Consider the following 24,985-nt stretch of genomic DNA (forward strand, 5'->3'; position numbering starts at 1 on the left):
CAGAGTTTACAGGAAGATAGGGGGTTTTAAATTCTTTAATGTGTGGTGTAACCACCAAAGGTTTATGGAGATTGTGAAGAAAGTTTGGGACCTTAAGTTTAATGGAGTCATTATGTATAATATTTATCAAAATTTGAAGATTATGAGGAAAGAGATAAGGAAGTTGAATAGAGATAAATTCAGTGATATTTCTGTGAGAGTTGATAAGATTAGGGACATGCTAAATAAGCTGCAAAAAGATATTCAGTCTGATCCTTTTAACTCAGACCTGCAGGATGAGTAGAAAGCCATATCTAAGTATTTCCAGAAGTTGCTCAGCTGGGAAGAAAATATTCTCAGAAAAAAGTCCAGAATGTTATGGATTAAGTTGGGAGATCACAACACAAAGTTTTTTCACAGGTGTATCAAGCTGAGACAGGCCAGGAAAAGGATTGTGAAAATTAATAATTCTGATGGCAATGTGGTTGATAATCCTGAGCTTATTAAAAGTACAATCCTTAATCATTATGTGAATTTCCTTGGCTCTTCCATGCAGAATAGAAGGAATGCTAATCCTAGTGTGTTTAATGCTGGCTATGTCCTTAATGATGATGACAAAGATAACTTAAATGCTCCTTTTGGGGATTCTGAGATTAGAACTGCTTTATTTGGTATTAATGACGACAAGGCCCCTGGGCCAGATGGTTTTGGGACTCTTTTCTTGAAGAAGAGCTGGAATATAATAGGGAATGACATCATCCAGGCCACCAAGAATTTTCAGATTATAGGTAAAATGCTTTGTCAACTCAATTCCACTGTTATCTCCCTTATCCCTAAGATTGATAATCCTATTAATATTAGTGACTATAGGCCCATCTCTTGCTGTAATGTCTTATATAATACTGTCTCTAAAGTCATTTGCAATAGGCTTAGTAAAATTCTTGACAAAATTATTAGTCCCAGCCAATCTGGCTTTGTCCCTGGTAGGAATATTTATGATAACACTCTCCTTGCTCATGAGCTTGTTAGAAACTACCATAGGAATAAAGGGAATGCTTGTGCCCTGAAAATTGATTTACAGAAAGCCTATGATACCATTGAATGGGATTTTATTGAGGAGACTTTGATTGACCTGAGGTTTCCTAGGAATTTTATTATGAGTGTCATGTCTTGTATTAGGAATGTGAAGTATTCTATTCAGATAAATGGGGAGGTTACTGGCTATTTTGATGGTAAGAGGGGCCTCAGGCAGGGTGATCCCATATCCCCTTTGATCTTTGTCCTGTGCATGGACTATCTTTCCAGATCTCTTGTTATTAACACTAGAAATGACTCAGGTTTTATTTTCCATAAAAACTGTAAGAAGATTGAGCTTTGTCATCTAGCCTTTGTTGATGACCTCTAGTGAATTTCTCTCTGTCTTCTGGTCTTTTTCCTAACCTCCTCAAGAGTTGTGTGTACTTTGATGGGATGAATGATTATGATAAAAGAGTTATTCTTAATATTCTGGGGTTCCAAGAAGGTCAGTTACCTGTTAAGTATTTAGGGCTGCCCTTAATCTCCTCTATGCTCTAAAAAACCATTGTTCTGGCCTTATGAATAGGATCACTAAAAGAATAGATTCCTGGTCTGTAAAATGTTTCTCTTATGCTCGTAGATTGCAGCTAGTTAAGTCTGTCCTTCTTAGCATGCATGTGTACTGGTGCACAACTTTTCTCCTCCCTAAAGTTGTCATCAAAGCTGTAGAAGATAGTTGTTGGAAGTTCCTCTGGCATGGGTCTAATTCAGATAAGAAAGGCAGCTTAGTCAATTGGAATGAGGTTTGTTCCAGAAAGTCTAGTGGTGGTCTTGGTATAAAAGCTGTTTTTTGGTGGAATGTTGCTGCAATTTCTAAGCATGTTTGGAACCTGTTCACTCTCAAGCCCACCCTATGGGCCACTTGGGTTATTGAGAATAAGCTCAAGATGTCTAGTTTCTGGGGGATAGCTAAGCCATTAGACTGCTTTTGGAGTTGGAGGAATTTACTTAAAATAAGGTCCTTAATTGCCCCTTATTTTGAGTATAGAATTGGAGTAGGTAATAGGTTCTCTTTTTGGTATGATCCTTGGCTTTATGGGGTCTGTATTGCTGAGAGATTCCCTGATGTGGAGATTAAGCACTCTGATGTCCCAAAAAATGCTAAAATCAGCAGAGCTTGGCATATAAATGACTGGAACCTGCCAGACCCCCTTGATGAAACCACCAAACGAGCCTGGGAATTTGTTGCTGAGAACTTTAAGCTAAGGAGCAATGTTGAAGACTCTGTCAGATGGAAAGGTAACAGAACATGGAGATTTTCTATTGGTAGTATGTGGAACATTTTGAATCCTGTGATGAGTAGAGTGCCCTGGTGCAACCTGGTTTGGTTTAATGGCAATGTGCCTAGACATGATTTCATTTTGTGGCTAGCTCTTAAAAACAGACTTATGACAAGGGACAAAATGAAGGACTGGAATGTGGTAGCCTCTGATCTCTGTTGTTTTTGTAATGCTCATAGAGAAAATGTAGAGCATCTGTTCTTTAATGAAGATTAATAGGAGGCCCCTTCCTTGGCGTAGAGAAGTTGATTTCTTCATTAAAAGAGCTGCTGGCAGATCTAAGGAAGCTGTTTGTAGGAAAATTCTGTTTGCTGCTACAGTGTATCACCTGTGGCAGGCCAGGAATGACCTTGTTTTCAACCAGAAAGTCCAAGAGATTGATGCTATAGTTTTGAAGATCAGTTTTGCTGTTAATAGTTTCATTTAAGCTTAGGTAGTGTAGCCCTTTGCTGTTTAATTCCTTGTAAAGACAGTGTGTTGCCTCTGACTTTGGCCTGTTATTTCTGCTTTTGTTGAACTCGTTTTCCTTGGTCTATAGCAGTGCTTTTTTGGTGATTTTACCAAAAACAAATTTAAATAGAAAAGTTACCTGTTAATTGTTCTCATGCTTGGAACATAGATTTGCAAAATAGTGTTGCTAGAAGGAATAATGTCTTGATTGTTTGATTTTTGTTCTTTCCTTACTTTGCTAGGTTTTAATTTTTCTATTAAGAAAAAAAATTCGGCCTCAGCAAATATTTTAAGAAGAGAGATTTGTATTAATCAACATATTAAATAATTTTGTTTTAATTAGAACTCTAATTATAATATATCTTTAATAATTAATTAACTAATGACCGTAATACCTTTATTTAGTAGTAATAAATTAGAAAGGACTATTCAGTAAATTTGTCTGCCTCTCCCTCTCTCCATCCGTGTTTTTATATATATTAGTTTCGCATTACGTGCTATGCACGTGGCTCGTAACGTAACTCGTCAATGAACATATTAAATAATTAACTTAATTTTATTAATATTTCAAAAAATAATAAGATAGAAATTTAAATAATAATATATTGACCAAATACAGTATTTTAATTTTATAGTTCAATCAAACTAAAAGATAAGTATTCCTACTAATTTGGAGACAATTTAGTTATTTTTTACATACTAAAAACTAAATTGGAGATAATTTAGCTACCTATTCTAATTAGGACTTTAATTATAATAGTGATTAATTAAATAAATAATTAGTTAATGACTATAAATATTTTATTTAGTAGTAAACTGAAAAGGATTATTCAGTAAATTTGCCTGTCCCCCCTCCCATCCGTGCTCTTATACATAGTATAGATAGATATAGATTACTAGCGTTTCGCCACGTGCTATGCACGTGAGCGACACTTATGTAACCCGTTGTGTATATTAAATATTAATTAAATTATTAAATGTGCTAATTAAGTTTTAAATATATTATTTTTATTTACATTAAAATTGTAGCACGTGACTGCTATATGTATGACCCGTTATATATATTATAATTAATTATAAATTATAATTCCAATTTAATCAATTGACTGTAATTTTAAAAAACTAAAAAAGTAGAGAATACACACCTCTTGAGCAAGGACAATAGCTTCTTCAATTGCTTTGTCTCCAACTTTCATCTAATATTTTTTCTAAACAAACTACATATTATCAAATCAAGTAATTCAAATTAGCACAAAAAGTTACAAAATAAAATATCCATTAGAATGACATTATGACACTAACAAGCGACTAAAACAATTATACCACTGCCATAAATTAATTTTCCAAAATTAAAATAGAATCAAATAGTAAAATATATTATTTAATATAAAATTACACAAATATATAACAGAAACCATAAAAGAGACCAACTGGAATGATTTATGTAGCCCTTGTTCAATGGGTGGAGGAGGTATTCGGGATATGAGAAAGCACAATAACGCTTTTCTTATGAAGTTGTGTTATATTGTTATTACTAAGCCTGAGACGTTGTGGGTTCAGGTGCTCAAAAGAAAATATAAGGAGTATGAATGATGCGAATCGGAAAATCTCCGGTTCTTGTTCTCACCTCTGGAGAAGTATGTCTCATCTCTAGAATGATACTATGTTGGGTATGAGTTGGGCCTTAAGCAACGGAACAAACATTATGTCTTGGAAAGATAATTGGCTGGCTAATCTCGGTCCTATTCAGCTTCTTGCTTTTTCTCCGCTCCCGGATCATGACCTATCCAAGAAAGTCTCTGATGTTGTTTTAAACAACTCTTGGGACTGGAACTACCTCTCAAACCTTTTACCTTACACAGTGCTCTTACAACTTGCTGCTGTCAAACCTCCAAGAGGGAATGAAAATAATGATCTACTGTTTTGGAGTCTTACTAGCTCAGGGAATTTTAGCGTTAAAACAGCTTACCAAATGCAGGATGAAGACCATCATGAAGTTTTAAAAGATTGGAATAGAATTTGGAATTGGCAAGGCACTCAACGTGTTCGTACATTTCTCTGGCTCGCTGCCAAAGAAAAGCTAATGACCAATTTTGTGAGGAAGCGGAGGCACATGACCGAGGATGCTTCTTGCCAAACCTGCAGTGACTCCAGCGAAGATTGTGACCATGTTCTACGACATTGTGTTTTGGCAAGGGAAGTGTGGCGTAAATTATTTAACTTTAAAATTCCTCCTAATTGTTTTGTTTTGCCTTTTGATGCTTGGGTGTTTGAAAATTTGCACGCAAATAATCATCCAGATATGGCAAATAGGAGTATCACCTTTGGAATCACGTGCTGATATCTTTGGAATCAATGAAATAATTTCGTTTTTAATAATGAAAGGAAGAGCCCTACTGAAATTGTTTTCAGTATCCATTCCATGGTGAATCACACCATTCAAGCGCATAAGTTCCTGCAGCTTGAGAAGCCAGGCCTGGGCCTTAAAGCTGAATGCCTCATTTACTGGTCTCTTCCTCCATCTTCTTGGATCAAGATCAGCAGTGACGGCGCTGTCCGACCTCCTTTGGACAGTGCAAGTTCTGGAGGAGTCGCGCGCAACAGTAATGGTGACTGGGTCTTCGGTTACAGCAGGAATGTCGGTCGTTGCTCGGTTCGTCAAGCGGAGCTCTGGGGTGCGTTGGATGGTCTTGAGATAGCTTGGAATAAAGGCTATAAGAAGATTATTTTAGAAATGGATAGTAAGACAGGTGTTGAAGCCATTTTGTGCAAAGACTTAAGAGTTAATGCTAACCTTAGCATCCTAGCTGCCATTAGGGACTTACTCGACAGAGATTGGAAAGTTATCATTAAACACACTTATAGAGAAGGTAATAGGTGTGCTGATTGGATGGCTAGTTACGGGTTCACTCACGACATCGGCACCGTTGTGCACGACCAACCTCCGAATGGAGTCCGAAATCTCATCTTCGAAAATCTTTTGGGAGTTTCTTTTTCCCGTATGTGTAGGCGTGTTTAGTTTTTCTGTCTTTGGCCATTCTTTTTAGATCCTAAAAAAAAGATTGAAAGGCACGGATAAATCATTACCCCTATAAAAGGAATTTGGAAGGCAAAGAATTTGGCTGAATAATCAATGCTTTGTCTTCTCAAATAGAAAAGGCAATACTTTTGACTCTGAAAAGAGAACTAGTGATCGATATTACAATAAAAGCATTTACTAACACTAATTTCGCTTTACGTGATACGCACGTGGTTCGTAATGTGACTCGTTAATTTATATATTAATTAAATTTATTGTAATTGAATAAATATATTTTATTTATAATTAATATTAAATTAATTATAAAATTAATTATAAATAGATATAATCATTCAATTTATTAATTTTTAAAATTAAGAGACGTTAATAATATTTATTTATAATTTATATTTTTATTAAATTTATTAAAAAAAATTAATATATTTTATACATAATTAATATTAAGTTAATAGTAATCAGTCTTGTCTATTTTTTATTTTTTCGATGTGATAATTGTTTTTATTAATCCCGTAAAAAAAGTATAACCATATAAATAATTAGATGTAATGTAATCATGGTCCTCATGGTATGTTGTTTTTCTCTATTGTTCTTCTACTATTTGAACTATTAATTTATATAATCATACAATTTCATTGTCCATTTAATATTAGATTTAGCTAATCTAGAATACTATATATTTAACTGTTACAAATAGAGTCCAATTCTAATTGAAGACAATCTAGTGAGTATTTTAGGGTTCCCACTTTTCAAACTTTAAAATATTACTGTGATAATCAATGGTTTGATGAAATATTTCATTTACAATGAATAATATATCTAAATAGTAAAAAAATGGTGTTAGTTTAGATGAATATTACTATAAAATCAACTAAATTAATGGTGACACTTCTGGACTATATACAAAATTTTAATTCTTTTGATAAAATTTGTCTCAAATTGGAGGAGCAAAATAAATCTTTATTGATATTATATCTATTTTATTATATACATAAAAAATCTAGGGCTTTTTATATAAAATACTGATTTTGACAGCCCATTTACTTTTATACAGTACAAGTTAAATCTTTACTTTACCTACCTCATTTTCTTACTTTGATAACTTGTACTTCAAATTTCTTTCTTTTATACGATTTTTGTTATTTCTCTCAATCATTCTTCTTCTTCTCCATGATTTCTTTTGAGATGTAAAAGAAAATTTCCACGATTTCTGCTCTTTCGCTTTCGCCGTTCCGCCTTCGCCATTCCGCCGTTCCGCCTCCACCGTTCCATTTCCGTCGTTTCGCCTCCGTCGTTCCGCCTTTATCTCGCTGCGCCATCTTTTTTTTATCTTTTTGATTTTAGTTTTGAAATTTGTTGTTCTTTTTTTCATTTTCAGATCTATAATTTTTTTATCTTTTACTGTTTATCCACTATTAAATATGTATAAAGAGTATTTTTAAAGAATCTAATACTTATTTCATGTTATGTAAAATAATTTTGTGATTTTATGTAATAAAATTCTGTTGTTTCTTCATTTTTTTGTGTTTTGTTGTATTTCTGCGTTTTTTTTATTCAGCAGAACGATTTGTTGATGATGTTACAGTGTTGTTGATTTTATGTTGACTTTATGTTGATATTATGTTGATGTCAACTAATTTTTTTTTATTTTAACATTGACTAATAAGATAATATTGTCTGTGAAATAAACTTTTGTTGGATGAAATGAAATTGTATCATAACCGGCTTTGTCGAAATTTAGTTAGGTATGAGAGGTGGAAAACGGAAAACAATTATACAAGTGATATTGAAGGAACTGTGCGGCTGCGAAGAGAATTGGGGAAGAAAAATAATTTGAAATAGATTTCTTTAATTTGTGAACTATTGTGTTGGTGTATATGTAATATATTTTATTTTTATATGTAAGAATAATTTTATTTTTTTTATTTAAATTATTGTTGTTGTTTTTTCATATTGTTTTGATTACTTACTCTCTGATAATTTCTTTATCTGATTCATTTATTTTAAATGTTTTGTACCTTTGTTGTTCTTTAGTAGAATTACTACTATCATATAAACAAGTTATCAACATAATGTCAACATGATATCAACAATTAATGCTAATTTAGTCAAGATGTTTGTAAAATGAGAACATTGATTGATTTAAGTAAAAAACAATCAATATATTATCAAAAACATGTGAATATCTCATCAATACAGTAATTTAAGACTAATTTTATTTTTCTTTCAATGATTGAAAAATCAACATGTTATCAACAGTATATCAACAACATGTCAACATAAAATTGAAAATCAAAAAAAGCTGAAATACTTATAAACATAATGTCAACAATAAATCAACAACGAATCAACATAAAGAATAAAATAAAATATAATTTTTTGAAAAACGGTGACAATTAACAAAATATCAACAAGAAATCAACATGTCAACATGATAATGCTAACATATAATTATCTAGTCTCGGTTAAATTTTATTTTATTTAGTTTATTTCACGGACAAAGTTATCTAATTTGCCAATTAAAAAAAACAAAATTTTTCAATGTCAAAATCAAGGAAATACCAACTGATTATCAACACAAAATCAACAACAAATCAACAACACTGTAACATTATAATAATTCAACAATCAACCATCATCAAAAAATCGAGCTGCAGAATAAATAAATACAGAAATACAACCAAACACAAAAACAAAATGCAGAAATAACAAAACATTATTCCATATAACCATAATTTTATATTACATAACATGAAATTAACATTATATTCTTGAAATTTAATCTATATACATGTTTAATGGTGAAAAAACAGTATAACAATTGTAGATCTGAAAATAAAAAAGAAGAAAAAAAAGAAGAATACATAAATTGTAGATCTGAAATAAAATAGATGACACGACGAGCAGAGAAGATGATGGCGTTGGCGAAGATGACAACGGAGACGATGATGAGAACGATGATGAGAACGATGACGGAGGAGCGGAGGAATAGAGGACGGCGAAGCGGAAGACGGCGGAACAGAAAAATAAAAAATGGTAAAGAAGAGAGAGGAAGATGAGCTGAGAGGAAGAGAGAGAAATATGAGTTGAGAGGAAGAGAGTATTAAACGATGAGGAGAGAGAAAATAAATGAAATTATGATGATTGTGCTATTAGGGTTGAATATATAAGATCTGTATAAAAGTTATAATCAGCTCCGCGTATGGTAGTTTAGTAAGTGAAAAATATGACATGTATAAAAGTAAACAATTAGCCAATGTAGGTTGTTTGTGTAAAAAGCCCAAAAATCTACCCTATTATATACTGTATATGTAAAAGCCCAAATCAAGTTCAAGTTCATCTTTTAGCATATATTTAATGCCCTACCCGTTATTTTTATTTTTATTTTGAGGAAAACACGTTTAACATCTCTATATTATCCATATTAGACTTTTAGTTTGATCGAATAACAATTGAGATGAATACATATTTTTGGCTATAAAATAATATGGAACGAAGGATCATTTGTCCCCTGAAGTTGGCACAATGCATTAAAAATGTTAAAATTAGCAAAACAGGGTCAATTTTACCCTGAACTTGTCCAAACCGGGTCAAAAAACCCCTCCTTGCACGTTTGTGATTCACTCGCTGATAAAAGAGAGTGAATGATTTCTGGGCCCCCTGGTGCTGCCATGTGGCTGAAAGCATGCAAGTCTAAATTTAATTAATCTTCCAACCGCCAAAATTAAGACAATTAATTTTTTTTTCCGTTATTTGTTTTCTTTATTTTCTCCTGATTTTGCTTCTTCTTCGTCTTCTTCAACATTCAACTGTTGTGGGTAAAAATTAGGGCTTTCAAAATTCCTTCAAATTTAGGTCTTTATCTTCTGACTTCAACCCTTTTGACGTCTCATTTGCTTAATCCTGTCTTAATATCGTTAGTATCAAGGAGGCATTGGGTTGGTTTGAGCACACACAATTCTAGTCCAACGGGTAAAAATGGCTCCGGATCACTTTCGTATGTATGTGGTTTGTTCCCTTGAATACCCTCTTGCATTGGTATTAATGGGTAGTTTACATTTTTTTTCATGATTTTTGTTGTAAGGGCTTTGTTTGATTTGTTGTCTGTTTTTGAGGCTCAATATGTTACCTGATATGCAGTTTGATTGTTGGATTTTGCATGTTTGTAGTCTTCATATTTGCTGTTTGCATGTTGGTTGTTTATATGATGTTTAGGTTCATGGTTTTTTTAATTCTCTGTCTGTTTTTAAAATGCTGTGTGTTTTCCACTTAAAGAAGAGGTTGAATGTTGGGTTGTTGCAGTCTGTGTGTTGTTCAGTAAAGGGTGTATGTTAGTTTGGTTTGGTTTAATGTTTTTTGGTATGCATGGCAGTTGGGAGGGTGTTTTAATTTGTGGTATGATTTCTTTGATGGCAGCATGATGGAAATGTTTGATGGCAATATAAAGGTTTTTTTGAAAATTAAGCATGGAGGGGTGTTTATATGTGATCTTGAATTAAGATATTGTGGAGGAAATTATTATAGGCAGACTTTTAAAGATGCTCAAGATATAACTTATGGTGTGTTGTGTGGCATAGTGAGGAGTTTAGGGTATGGGCATATCCCTAAAATATTTTGGCTACCAACTGAGGGTGTAATGCATGAGGATGTTGGGGCACTTTTGGATGAAAATTTTAATAGAGTTGTTAAGATTTTGATAGGACAGGGTGAGGAGATGAAGTGTGCAACATTGGCTGTGTTTTTCGATCATAGTATAGATCAACCAAAGTTTCTATGTGAGACTGAATCTAAGGTTTTGCTGTTCGAATGGAGAAAGGATGAGGGTAGAGGGGGCAAATGATCCTGGCTTAGAAAGGTTAAATTAGCCAATTGAGGAGGGGGGAAAATGATCCAGTTAAGAAGGGGTTAAATGAGCCAGCTGAGGAGGGGTTAAATGAACCTGTAGCTGGGGGGGGGGGGGTTAAAAGATCCAGTGGCTGAGGGGGGGGGGGGGGTTAAATGATCCAGTAGCTGAGGAGGGGTTACATGACCTAGTCCCTAAGGAGGAAGTTGAGGGTTTAGTTGAGGATTGGCATGCTTGGGAAGATAACATGACTGAGGAAGCTGCCCACATGTTTGATATGGAGTGGCTTGAGAACATTACAAATGAGTTGGTGAGTCAAGAAGGATTGCAGAGACCTGCAACAGGCAATGTAGCACCAAATGGGGTATACAGAGACCTTCATAAGCCCCAAAAAATAATAAGAGGAAGAAAAAGCAGAAGACTGCAGCTAGGAGCAAGACTGCAATTACTGACAAGGGGAAGAGGAGGGTTTCAAAGTGGGCGCACCTATGTGAAAGAAGAGAAATAATTGACAATATGGATGATGAGGAACAGGTGAGCAGTTGTGAGGAAGATTTTGACTATACAAATGAGATGGATTATTTCTCAGATGTGGGGGATGAAGAACTGATCCAAGCAAGAAACAAGCTTAGGGAAAACAATAAGGCCAAAAAGGAGAGGATGGAAAGGGCCCAAAGAGCTGCATTGGTGGGTGATATAGGAGGTGAACCAGTCCCTGTGGGTGAAGATGTGCATGAGACAGTTGATTTGGAGAGGTCAGAGCCAGTGGTGTATGATCCTAGCAACCCTAACCCTGCATTTGTTGTGGGCATTGTGTTCAAAAATGCACCTGAGTTTAGGGGAGCTATTAGGAAGTATGCTGTGAATAGGGGTATGGAGGTTAAGATGGTGAAGAATGAACCAATCAGGGTTAGGGGGCACTAGAACAAGGAAGGGTGTTAACGGCACATTCTGGCTAGTAAGATTGGGGCCACTGGAGACTTTGTGGTCAAGACTTACATTCCCCAGCACAAATGCTTCGGAGAGTTCAAGATTAGACAAGCCACTCAAAATTTCTTAGTGAACTACTTCAGAGACAAGATTACTAGTTTTAGCCACCTAAAGTCCAAAGAGTTAAAAGCAAGGGAAATGAGGGAGTTGAAGATTGATGTAACTGACATCGAATGCAAGAGGGTTAAGAGAATTCTGCTGGAAGAGTTAAAAGGGGATTTTCTGGAGGAGTATGGTTTGTTGTGTGATTACAGAGAAGAACTACGGGCTACCAGCACAGGAACCACAATTGACCTCTTGACTGATGGAAACACAAACTAGTTTGGAGCTATCTACATATACTTTGATGCTTTGAAGAAAGGATGGAAGGCTGGCTGCAGGCCTGTGATTTGACTTGATGACTGTTTTTGAAGACAGTTTGCAAAGGGGAGTTCCTTACTGCAATTGTAAGGGATGGAAACAATCAAAGATTCCCTATTGCTAGGGCAGTGGTGAAATCAGAAAGAAAAGCTACTGGGGTGTGGTTTTTGAAAAACCTGAAAATTGACCTTGATCTTGGAGATGGAAGCAATCTAACACTTATCACTGATATGCAAAAAGTTAGTATTGTAATAAGCCATAAGATATTTAAGGAAAAGTTTGTATCGGGAAAATTTAGAGTTTAGAAATTAAAGTAAGAAAGATGGAAAAGAGATTAGACTTTAGAATTTTGACGGACCTTAGATAATTTAAGTAATCGAGAAAATAAGGTCTAAGCGAAAATATTATTTTTATAGAATATTTATTAGTTCGATTATAAATAAATAAGAAATTTAGTCGTAACTAATAAATTAAATATCCGAATAAAGTATAAAAATGAAATTAATACGAGAAGTGTCAAGTATAAGGGAACGATTCGGATTTTGACACGATAATTATTACGAAAATGAGATAAAATATATTGAAAATTAAAATGTAAATTGTTAAAGCCCATCTATTCAATCTCAGTAGTCAAACCCATTGATTATTAAGCTATTATTTAATATCAATATTACCCATATTTCTTCCATTAGCTTCTAAAAACACAAGACTCTCATCCTCACCAAACCCTCATTGCCGAACCCACACCATCCCCCATCACCATCATTATTCAACTTCAAGTTGAAGAATTTTGAAGGAATATCAACTAAAAATCAAAGGTAACTATTTTAAACTCATTAATTTGAAAGTTGGTTGATTAATTTTGGTGAATTGTGGATTAGTAATATGTTAGGTTTTGGTAATTTTGATGATTAAAAATTCAGCTATATAATTTATGGTTTGTTCTTTAGTTTTTGGTGAGTTTGAGAGTTGTTTGATGGTGAAATTGAATAAAGAAACGGTGTAGGGTGATGGCTGAACTTATGAGCGTTAGGGTGTGATTTTCCGGCGGCCGGAGTTAGCTCCGGTGAGAAGCAAACGCTGCTCACCAAGACCAGCCCTTACGGGCAGCAGCTCTACTCTAACGAGCAGAGCTGAGGCAATCCTTTGAGGGCTGCAATTGCAGCCCTCGGACGTCGGGAGAAAGGGAAATTCGACGTGTATCGGTCCTCGATTGTGTAGTTTTTGATTGGTGCGATCAAGCGCTAGTTTGACGGGTTATTAACAATGAATGAAGTTAATAGAAAATGATTTATAGAAGGGTTTAAGATGTGGAAAAATGTATGAATATACATTTTAAGATTAAGTTATAGTTAGTGTATTAGTTACTTAAAATAGTATTTAAAGGTTGGTTATAAGAAAATGGAATTTAGTTAAAAGTTAAAAGCTATAAATAGAGGTTTAAGTTACGATAAAAATCGTAGCAAATGGATTTGTTAAATGTCGATTAAGAGTTCGACATGAATTGAATACTAACATAATGTTAGTTATTTGAATAGTTGAGATAAAATTTGGAACGTTTTGGTTGTTTATAATTTTATCGATAATTAGGACTTTGTTTATTAGTACGTCAAGTTGCTAGAAGTTTTATAAACTTCTACTCAATAAAATCTTAGAGAAAGAAGTTGAAATAAAGTTCAACAAAAATAATTAAGAAGTATGAGATCTTAAAAAGGTTTACTTAGTTAGTTTTACGTCGAGATTAGACGCGGTTAAATTAGAGCGAATTAAGTTGTGTTTTACCTTAAGTCTATAAAGTCTATCGAGTTAGACTCTTATTTAAGTTAATTTAAATCTTATCTAGATCTGAAAAGGAACGCAGCTAACAGGCAAGAAGCACCTCAAACTAGACAGCAGTTAATCGATCAAGATTTTAGGAGAAGCAAGCGGTGAGTTTATTTACGTTTACATTTGATGTATTAACAGTGCATTACTTTTAAATGAAAAACTATTATATAAATTGCATAGCATTGTTTTATTATTAAAATATTTATTATAAATGACATGCATCAATGTTTTGAAACCAATGTAAGTCCAATGGAACAAGCTTACCTATTGGGCGGCAATAGGAATTGTGTGATCACCAGTTTTGATCTGAGCTCTTTACAATTAGAAATATGAAATCGAAACGAGGATTATGTTTTTATAGATACGAGGTTAACTCGATGGAACTATCTCGGGACCCGTATCTAGTGAGTTAACACGGTCAAACTATCTTGAGACTCACACCTTGGGATTAAGTAGTGGCATGAGTTAACTCGCTTGAACTATCTCGAGACTATGCCATGTGGTAGCGGTTAACTCGGTCGAACTATCTCGGGACCGTACCACTAAGGATTAAATGATATGATGTTATATACTATGGTTACATTGATTTTCGAATATGAATGATTTATTTGGGTGTAGGGTTTCATTCGGAATTTATATTTGGATGCATATGAATAAATATTTATAGCATTGTTTTGTTTTAAATAATACTCACATGTAAACTATAAACTCACTCAACGTTGACTGACCCCCAAATAGTCTTTCCTTTCAGGTAAAATATTTTGACGTGACGGACTTCTATCCTTTTTCAGAAGTCCGTATTTTGGAAGTATGTAAATAAGAAGACGTCGATCGATAGCGCTGCAGAAGATGTGAAGTCCTAGTTGTGTATATGACGTAGTTAAACGGTTTCGATTTCTTATCAACTCTGTTATGTAAATATAGTTTTAAACTGCACTTTTTAACCGTTTACTTTATTTTGCAAACCGGGCTATGCTTGATATGTGACATCGCATAATAAGACCCTGGTTTATCGTACATCGCTTCCGACGATGTTACAAGTATTGTAAATATTTCAAGTTTATGAAAATGTTTTATGATAGATTGTTTTGTTTATGTTATACTTTATATTGCGGGAAAAAAAATTTTACTCGTTTTAGGCTTGTTATGGGTTTCAGAGATACCACTCCCATTCTCTAGCGCCGCTCTCGGCCCATGAGATTTGGGTCGTGACAAAGTTGGTATCAGAGCATGGTTTAGATTCGTAGACCATTGCCTGTATACATTCGAGGTTGTTTGTACCTAGGATTGATGAAGTCACTAGGTTAAGCTAGGAACTACTGCAGCAATAGGATTCGAGTCATGTCATTGGTTTGCCTCGCTTATTCTTTTTTCAAATTTCTAGTTTTCCTTCTTAGAACGTGCGTCTGTCTTATATGTGTGATAGGTATGGTATATTTAGGTGCGCTTTCCTATAGGTTTGACATTTACCTAGAAGTAGACTAAGCTCGGAAAATAATATTATGTTATTGTTGATCGTTGTATGGTTTACTATGATCAAATGGCTGATCAAAGACAACTTAGGGCCCATGTTGCCGCACAACGTGAAAAAGCACCACGAGTGTCATAAGGAGGAGAAGCTGAAGAAGCTCAAGATGAGTCTTCTATCTAGGGAGGACAGCAAGAATCAGTTGGAGAAGCCGGAAGAGGCAGAGGCCGTGGAAGAGGCCGAGGTAGGGGCAGGGGCCGAGGTAGAGGTAGAGGCCCAGCTGCCAATGAGCAGGAACCGGTACAGGCACCTGGAATGCCTCAACCAGCGAATCCTGTAGGTTTTAACATGGATCAGTTCTTAACTGGGATTGCAACTATGGCAACTGCTCAAGCGGAGAACTAGAATATGCAACGAGAACAGCTGCTACAACAGCAGCAATGTTTGGCTGGAAATGCTGACTGGGATATTGTATTGGCCTATATGCGCCTTAAGCCAACAAAATTTGATGGTTCTGGACACGCACTAGACTTTCTAGAAGAAGTGGAACGTAACTCTAGACGTCTCCAGGCTAATGAGAGGCAATCTATCATTTTAGTGGAAATGTCGATGAAAGGGCTAGCAAAGGACTGGTTCCAACATATAATCCAGCCGACAATGGGTCAAATGACGTGGGCCGAATTTGTTAATCAGTTCACGGAGTATTTTCTTCCATATTCGGTGGCGGAGTTACACCGTGATCGACTACTGAATCTGAGCAAAGGAGATAAGTCGGTGCAAGAATATGTTACAGATTTTACAAGGTTAAGCCGATTTGCACCTGATTTGATGGTAGACCCGGTAAGGGTGAACACTAGGTTTGTGAGAGGTTTAGGGCCTGACTTTGTGAGCTTAATGGCAGATGTGAATACGGATTTAGTTCAACTGATAGATAACGCCCGCCAGATCGAGACTTCCTTGATTCAGTTTGGACGACTCCCAGATCCTTCCGGACAGGTACCAACCAGAAGTGAATATGCTCAGGTAGTACAGAGTGCCCCAGTTCAATCCTTTACTAGGAATTTTCCTAGACCCCAGTGTAATCGGGAGCGTAAGAGGGGCATACATGGTAATAGAGTTGGAACTTCTGGAGCTAAGTTTGGTGCTAAAACTACGGGTGGCATAGGAATGGGACCACCTCTTTTTCAGAACTGTAATAAGCGGCATTTTGGGGCATGCCATCTTGTAGTAGGGGCATGCTTTAACTGTGGCCAGCAAGGTCACTTTGCAAGAGAATGTCCAAGGCAAGGACCTCAAGGGTCAATGACTACAGTTGCTCAACCATCATACAATCAGCAAAGACCTGCGTACCCTGCATCATCTAGATATGGGCAGACAGGTAGTACCTTTACTGGTTAGAGGGGCCGAGGTTATGGAAATCGAGGGGGAAGAAATGGTGGAGGTCGTGGAGCTAGTCAGACTTCACAAGCAGGTGGAAAGTCAGGCTAGGGTTTTTGCGCTGAATCCTCAGGAGGCTCAGGCTTCCAATGTTGTCGTGCAAGGTACATTCCCTTTTGCTTCTCGAGATGCATTAGTTTTATTTGACCCAGGTGCCAGTCATTCGTTTGTTTCAACTAGTTTTACGGTTAAGTTGGAAAAACAACCTGCTTATTTACAGTACCCTTTATTTGTAGCTACCCCAGTAGGTGAAAGAATAGAGGTTAATATAGTCTATCCTTCTTGTCCTGTGAGCGTCCAAGGCAAGAACTGTTCGCTGATCTAATTTTGCTAGAAGTATTAGCCATTAACGTGATACTAGGAGTGGATTGGCTAGCTCAGCATTATGCTAACGTAGATTGTCGTAAGAAGATAGTCACGTTTAGGCCACCTGGAGTTGAGCCTATTTCAATCCAAGGTGAAAAGTTAGAGTCTCTAGTGAGTATGGTTTCGGCTATTAAAGATTGTCAGTTGCTAAGAAAGGGTTGTCAAGGATTCTTGGCTGTAGTAAAGGACATAGAAAAGAAAAGTGACCAAGTGCAGGATGTACCGGTGGTATCGGAATATCCCGATGTTTTTTCGGAAGAGTAACTAGGATTACCACCAGATCGAGAAATTGAGTTTTGTATTGACTTGGTTCCTGATACAAAACCAATATCTATACCCCCATATCGAATGGCGCCCGCAGAATTAAAAGAACTTAAGGATCAACTAGATGAGTTACTTGATCGTGGATTCATTAGACCAAGTGTGTCACCATGGGGTGCACTAGTGCTATTTGTTAGAAAGAAGGATGGGTCACTTCGACTATGTATAGATTATTGTCAGCTTAATAAAGTGACGATTAAGAACAAATACCCTTTACCAAGGATCGACGATTTGTTTGATCAACTACAAGGGGCAAAGTATTTTTCTAAGATTGATCTTAGATCTGGATATCATCAGTTAAAGATTCGTAAGGATGATATTTCAAAAACTGCTTTTCGAACTCGGTATGGACATTACGAGTTTTTAGTGATATCATTTGGGCTGACAAATGCACTAGCGGATTTCATGGATTTAATGAACAGAGTATTCAAGCCATTTCTGGATCAGTTTGTGATCGTGTTTATTGATGATATCTTGATATATTCGCGTTCGGAGGAGAAACACGCGCATCACTTGCGATTAATACTCCAAGTGTTAAGAGAGCATCAGCTCTATGCCAAATTTTCCAAGTGTGAATTTTGGCTAAAGGAAGTAGCGTTTTTGGGGCATGTCGTATCTCAAAATGGGATTATGGTCGACTCAAAGAAGATTGAAGCGGTGTTGGAATGGGAACGACCTAAGTCAGTTATGGAGATCCGTAGTTTCCTGGGATTAGCAGGATACTACCGACCATTCGTACAAGACTTTTCAAAGATTTCTGCTCCGCAAACCAAGCTAACCCGGAAGAATGTTAAGTTTGACTGGACAGATATATGTGAAACAAGTTTTCTCAAACTAAAGGAGTGCTTAACGACAGCACCCGTGTTAGCTTTACCCGAGGGAACGGAACGATTCACAGTTTACTGTGATGCTTCAAGAGTTGGATTAGGGTGTGTCCTTATGCAGCATGGTCGAGTAATAGCTTATGCTTCTTGCCAGCTGAAAAAGCATGAAGTGAACTATCCAACTCACAATTTAGAATTAGCGGCAGTGATTTTTGCGTTGAAAATTTGGAGACACTACCTGTATGGAGCAAAGTGTGAGATATTCACGGATCACAAGAGTTTAAAGTATATATTTGATCAACGAGAACTAAACCTTAGGCAGAGGAGATGGTAAGAATTGTTGAAAGATTACGACTGTACTATTCAATACCATCCAGGGAAGGCCAATATAGTGGCGGATGCCCTGAGTAGGAAGTCTGCAAGTAGCTTTGCGCACGTTACGACAGTATGGCGAAGGCCGTTAGTTAGGGAAACACACAAGTTGTTTAGTCAATGAGTAAAGTTTGAAGTTTCAAACCTTGGGAATCTGTTAGCTCAGTTAAGCATTAAACCGACATTTGGATGACCAAATCAAGAAATTGCAAGTGGATGATCCTCAACTAAAACGATTAATGGATGATGTTCAACAAGGAAAGAGTCAGGATTTCAGCATAGACAATGGAGTGATAAAACATGGCACAAGGTTATGCGTGCCATATGTGGAAGGATTAAGACAGAAAATTATGGAAGAAACCCATGGAACTGCGTATAGTATACATCCTGGATCAACCAAGATGTATCATGACGTTAAAGGAAGGTATTGGTGGAATGGGATGAAAAGAGATATTGCAGATTATGTAGCGAAGTGTCCAACTTGTCAGCAAGTTAGATTGGAACATAAACGACCATATGGATTTCTACAACCTTTACCCATTCCAGAGTGGAAGTGGGAAAGAATTACCATGGACTTCGTAGTCGGTTTACCTAGAACACAGAAAGGTTTCGACTCTATATAGGTAATTGTGGATCGTCTAACAAAGTCAGCTCATTTTATACCCATAAAGACGACATATACTGCAGCGAAATTGGCATAGGTGTATATTGATAAAATTGTTAGTTTATATGTAGTTCCGGTGTCAATTGTATCTGATAGAGGTTCAATTTTTACTTCACGGTTTCAGAAGAGCTTGCAAGAAGCCTTAGGGACACAATTGGATTTTAGTACTGCTTTCCATCCTCAGACAGATGGTCAGTCTGAAAGGACAATTCAGACATTGGAAGATATGCTCCGATTATGTATTTTGGATTTTGGAGGAAGTTGGGATACATATTTACTCTTAGTGGAGTTTTCATATAACAATAGCTATCATTCGAGCATTGAGATGGCTCTTTATGAGGCTCTATACGAACGCATGTGTAGATCTCCTATTTGCTGGGAAGAAATTGGAGAAAGAAAATTGACCGAGGCTGAGATTATAAAAGTTACATCGGAAAAAGTACCATTAATTAAACAACCCTTGAATACTACTTTTAGTCGACAAAAGAGTTACGCAGACCCGAAGAGGAAGGATATAGAATTTCAAGTTGGAGACTACGTTTTCCTCAAGGTATCACCTATGAAAGGTGTAATTTTCTTTGGCAGGAAAGGAAAATTATCTCCAAGATATGTGGGTCCATATTTAATCGTGGAGCGTATCGGAAAAGTTGCTTATAAATTGGAACTGCCATCAGATATGTCACAGGTTCATCATGTATTCCATATTTCCATGCTCAGATATGTATCAGATCCCTCCCATATTGTCCAACCACAAACAGTAGAAGTGAATGAGGAATTAACGTATGAAGAGGAACCGGTAGAGATCATTGACTCACAAGTGCGAAAACTACGCACCAAGGAGATTCCAATGGTGAAAGTTCTTTGGATAAATCATTCCGTCGAAGAATGTACATAGGAGACAGAAGATAGTATGCGATACAAATATCCATCCGTACCTGTTTGACCCTGGTACGTAGCTAAATTTCAAATCCGAGGACGAATTTATTTTAAAGGGGGGGGGGTGAATGTAATAACCCGTAAGATATTTAAGGAATAGTTCGTATCGGTAAAATTTCGAGTTTAGAATTTCAAGTAAGAAAGACTGAAAAGAAATTAGACTTTAAAATTTTGACGGACCTTAGATAATTTAAGTAATCGAGAAAATAAGGTCTAAGCGAAAATTTTATTTTTCTAGAATATTCATTAGTCGGATTATAAATAAATAAGAAATTAGTCGTAACTAATAAATTAAATATCCGAATAAAGTATAAAAATAAAATTAATACGAGAACTGTTAAGTTTCAGGAAACGATTCAGATTTTGACACGACAATTATTACGGAAATGAGATAAAATATATTGAAAATTAAAATGTAAAAATGGACCTAAATTGTTAAAACCCATCTATTAAAGCTCATTAGTCAAATCCATTGATTAATAAGCCATTATTTAATATCAATATTACCCATATTTCTTCCATTAGCTTCTAAAAACACAAGACTCTCATCCTCACCAAACCCTCATTGCCGAACCCACACCATCCCCCATCACCATCATTATTCAACTCAAAGTTTAAGAATTTTGAAGGAATATCAACTAAAAATTAATGGTAACTATTTTAAACTCATTAATTTGAAAGTTGGTTGATTAATTTTGGTGAATTGTGGATTAGTAATATGTTAGGTTTTGGTAATTTTGATGATTAAAAATTCAGCTATAGAATATATGGTTTGTTCTTAAGTTTTTGGTGAGTTTGAGAGTTGTTTGATGGTGGAATTGAACAAAGAAAAGGTGTAGGGTGATGGCTGAACTTAGGAACGTTAGGGTGTGATTTTCCGGCGGCCGGAGTTAGCTCCGGTGAGCAGCAAACGCTGCTCAACAAGTGTAATACCCCAAAAAGTTTAATTATCTAATTGGACCACGTGTCCAGTTTTGACTCGCCAAAGTAGCGATGTCAGAAGAATTTCCGAAAAGAGTAAGTAAACAAAATCCAGTAGGTCAGCTTCAGGGAAATAATTGTGCAGAAATTAATGTTATATTTCAATTCCAATGTTTGAATTGGAATTAAAAAGGAGAATGTTAAGAAAAGCCCCAAAACAAATTTCAGGGACTAAAGTGGTAATTTAGCCACTACATCTCAACAATGGAAATTTATAAGTTTTGACTGGAAAATATAAATATTGGGATTCGTATTGTTTATCGGATATAAATAATACGTATAAGTTATGATTAAAGAGTTGATTGATTTAGTTATGGACTAAATTGAACAAAAGAAAAGTTTAAAGAACGAATTATATTAATTAAAGAGAACAAGGATCAAAGAGGCCTTTAGCCATGATATATATAGAGGGTTTATTTAAAATAAAGAAAGAAATCAGATAGAGAAGGAGAAGAATCCAGAAACGTTGAAAGTTCATCGATTATCTTCGGTCGTTCGCCGTTTCGCCGTTTGGAGTCCGTTTCGAACGATTCGCGTGGCAATCTCTTCGGAATTGAATGCTCTACTGATCTTAAGCATCATAGCAAGGTAAGATTTCGGTTTTTGGTGGTGAAAATGGTGTTTTGTGGGCTGTTTTGTATATAAATATTACGTTCGAATCGTACGGTTAAGAATCGAATTATTTTTGAGGTTTTTGGGTTGTAAAATGATAGGATAAGTATTTAAATGAAGTAGGTATGTATTGGTGTGAATTTAGGGAGTTTTAGAGCCCCGGAAATGGTCCGGAGGCGCCGGAAAAACGCTGCACACGTCGGTGCACGACGTGCTGCACTTCAGCACGTCGTGCTGGTGCGCGACGTGCGCCACAAGGGTGCACGACGTGCACCAGTGAAGGACACGTCGTGCCCTTCATGAAAAATGAAGGGCACGATGTGCCAAGCTGGCACGATGTGCCCTACTTCGATGCCGATCTCCGGGGGACTTCCGTGAGCGAAAAATGACTTCCGATAGCTTAATTTGGGTATGAAACTCAGTTAAGTGTCTTGAAATGGATGTAAAACATTATAGAAATGAATGTTAATGTGACAAGTAAGAATTCAGTTAAGAAAGTTATATAATTCCCGAGTACAAGGAATAGTACTCGATAAGTCGTAAGTACGACTAAGGATCATCGAGTTTTCAAGCAAACTAGAAGTGGAATCCAATCAACTTAAACTTAGAACTTTAAAGTATTATAAATATAGACATGAAATCCACGTCTAACTATTAGATGTTTTATTAGACACCTCATCGAACAGTGGGGTCAGCAGAAGTGGATTAGTACGAGCATATCATCATATCGACTTCATTATAGAGTGGATAGCGGTCACTGTGAGTTGCACTTTACTTTCGTGTATTATATATTAAAGTTTTTTTATATAGATATATATGTTGTCTATACGCATCGCATAATATATGATTTGATTAAATGTTATATGTTTTATTAAGTCTTATATACGAGAACTAGTATGCGATCCGAAGGAACTAGCTACCTATTGGGTGTCAATAGGCTGTGTGATCACCAGTATTGAGTCAATCTAGTGTGCTTGCATTGAGAAATGATTTGATATGTACGACATGATATGAATACGAATTTCAAAGTTGGATAATGAATTCGATATGAGTGAGCACTCAGCTACGGTGTAGTCTGGAGTCCCCGTATCTAGTGAGTTGGACTCACACTTTGGGATTAAAAGATAGGTCGCGATCGATGGGTAGAGTGTGAGCACTCCCGGGTCGGGCTATCTGGATTAGTATGATTTGATTATTCGAGAGTTATGTCGCATGCTAGGATATTAGTTTCGTACGAATCAAATACCTGTTTATATGTTTTATATTATTGTTTTCTTGAGATGCGATGCTATATTTTTATATTAATACCTTTAGTAAATGCAAACTCACTCAGTATTTTCCCAAATACTGACCCCTCGCCTTTGATGTCTTTCAGGTGCTTAGTTTGTGGACTTAGCTAGAGGCCAATTTTGAAGTCCAGAAGTCAGTTGTGTATGTATAGTATCTGACTTCTGTGAATGCTGCAGTAGTGGTCCCGTGTTGACAGGGTCGTAGCCTAGACAGCAGTACATTTTGAGTGTACATATTACGTGTTGTCTTGTTTATATTTTTGTAGGCTACGTGTATTATATGTGGTTCACGGCTCCAGATGCCAGTGATATGTTCTGAGACACTAACTGATGTATGTAGTACCGCGAGGCCAGTTCGTACAAGGTACGGTAACTAGAGCCCGCGAGGTTTTTGAACAGTTAGTGTAAACGTTCGTGTATATATGTTATGTATACTTGCTTCTATTGCTTTATGTTATTTTTTTTATTTATTTGCGAAAAATTTATAGTGATTTGAGGCTTGCTACGGGTTCCGGAGCTACCACTCCCGTTCCCTAGCGCCGGTTGCGGCTCAATAATTTGGGTCGTGACAACAAGAGCAGCCCTTACTTGCAAAATTGTGCTTCGGCAGAATTCTGCCGAAGGGCAGGAGCTCTGCTCTAACAAGCAGAGCTGAGGCAGCCCTTTGCGGGCTGCAATTTCAGCCCTCGAACGTCGGGGGAGAGGGAAATTCGACGTGTATCGGTCCTCGTTTGTGTAGTTTTTGATTGGTGCCATTAAGCGCAAGTTTGACGGGTTATTAACAATGAATGAAGTTAATAGAAAATGATTTATTGAAGGGTTTAAGAAGTGGAAAAATATATGAATTTACATTTTAAGATTAAGTTACAATTAGTCTATTGGTTACTTAAAATAGTATTTAAAGGTTGGTTATAAGAAAATGGAATTTAGTTAAAAGTTAAAAGCTATAAATAGAGGTTTAAGTTACTATAAAAATCGTAGCGCCTAAAGAAAAAAAATGGATTTGTTAAATTTCGATTAAGAGTTCGACATGAATTGAATACTAACATAATGTTAGTTATTTGAATAGTTGAGATAAAATTTGTAATGTTTAGGTTGTTTATAATATTATCGATAATTAGGACTTTGTTTATTAGTACGTCAAGTTGCTAGAAGTTTAATAAACTTCTATTCAATAAAATATTGGACTTAATATTGTGTGGGATTGGAGATAGAAGTTGAACTAAAGTTAAACGAAAATAATTAAGAATTATGAGATCTTAAAAAGGTTTACTTAGTTAGTTTTACGTCGAGATTAGACGCGGTTAAATTATAGCGAATTAAGTTGCGTTTTATCTTAAGTCTATAAAGTCTATCGAGTTTGACTCTTATTTAAGTTAATTTACATCTTATCTAGATCTAGCAAGGAACGCAGCTAACGGGCCGTAAACTAGACAGCAGTTAATCGATCGAGATTTTAGGAGTAGCAAGCGTTGAGTTTATTTACGTTTACATTTGATGTATTAATTGTGCATTACTTTTAAACGCAAAACTATTATATAAATTGCATAGCATTGTTTTATTATTAAAATGTTTATTATAAATGACATGCATCATTGTTTTGAAACCAATGTAAGTCCGATGGAACAAGCTTACCTATTCGGCGGCAATAGGAACTGTGTGATCACCAGTTTTGATCTGAGCTCTTTACAATTAGAAATGTGAAATCGAAAGGAGGATGATGTTTTGATAGATACGAGGTTAACTCGATGGAACTATCTCTGGACCCGTATCTAGTGAGTTAACTCGGTCGAAATATCTCGTGACTCACACCTTGGGATTAAGAAGTGGCATGAGTTAACTCGGTTGAACTATCTCGGGACTATGCCATGT

At 36.0% G+C, this 24,985-nt stretch overlaps 3 protein-coding genes across 3 annotated transcripts; all 3 read left to right on the forward strand.

Annotated features, from left to right (window-relative positions):
- The first annotated feature begins 352 nt into the window (after positions 1-352).
- LOC126661790 (uncharacterized) lies at positions 353-2,542 on the forward strand. Its single transcript, XM_050355655.1, has 4 exons — positions 353-1,316; positions 1,385-1,517; positions 1,637-2,474; positions 2,516-2,542. The coding sequence occupies exons 1-4, from the start codon at positions 353-355 to the stop codon at positions 2,540-2,542; spliced, it is 1,962 nt and encodes a 653-aa protein (XP_050211612.1).
- A 13,177-nt stretch (positions 2,543-15,719) lies between these two features.
- On the forward strand, positions 15,720-16,709 carry LOC126661791 (uncharacterized). The gene has a single exon (XM_050355657.1). It carries the CDS (start codon positions 15,720-15,722, stop codon positions 16,707-16,709), a length of 990 nt encoding a protein of 329 aa, XP_050211614.1.
- A 34-nt stretch (positions 16,710-16,743) lies between these two features.
- LOC126661792 (uncharacterized) lies at positions 16,744-17,378 on the forward strand. Its single transcript, XM_050355658.1, has 2 exons — positions 16,744-17,050; positions 17,110-17,378. Exons 1-2 carry the CDS (start codon positions 16,744-16,746, stop codon positions 17,376-17,378), a joined length of 576 nt encoding a protein of 191 aa, XP_050211615.1.
- Positions 17,379-24,985: the final 7,607 nt, after the last annotated feature.

This window comes from Mercurialis annua, linkage group LG8, assembly GCF_937616625.2.
Source record: "Mercurialis annua linkage group LG8, ddMerAnnu1.2, whole genome shotgun sequence".
NCBI lineage: Eukaryota > Viridiplantae > Streptophyta > Magnoliopsida > Malpighiales > Euphorbiaceae > Mercurialis > Mercurialis annua.

Coding starts and splice junctions, on each gene's coding strand:
- LOC126661790 (XM_050355655.1), top strand. CDS start 353: ATGTTATGGATTAAGTTGGGAGATCACAACACAAAGTTTTTTCACAGG. Junction 1,317..1,384: donor TAACACTAGAAATGACTCAG/GTTTTATTTTCC, acceptor GATGACCTCTAG/TGAATTTCTCTCTGTCTTCT. Junction 1,518..1,636: donor GAAGGTCAGTTACCTGTTAA/GTATTTAGGGCT, acceptor TTATGCTCGTAG/ATTGCAGCTAGTTAAGTCTG.
- LOC126661791 (XM_050355657.1), top strand. CDS start 15,720: ATGCAACGAGAACAGCTGCTACAACAGCAGCAATGTTTGGCTGGAAAT.
- LOC126661792 (XM_050355658.1), top strand. CDS start 16,744: ATGGTGGAGGTCGTGGAGCTAGTCAGACTTCACAAGCAGGTGGAAAGT. Junction 17,051..17,109: donor TTGTCCTGTGAGCGTCCAAG/GCAAGAACTGTT, acceptor ACGTGATACTAG/GAGTGGATTGGCTAGCTCAG.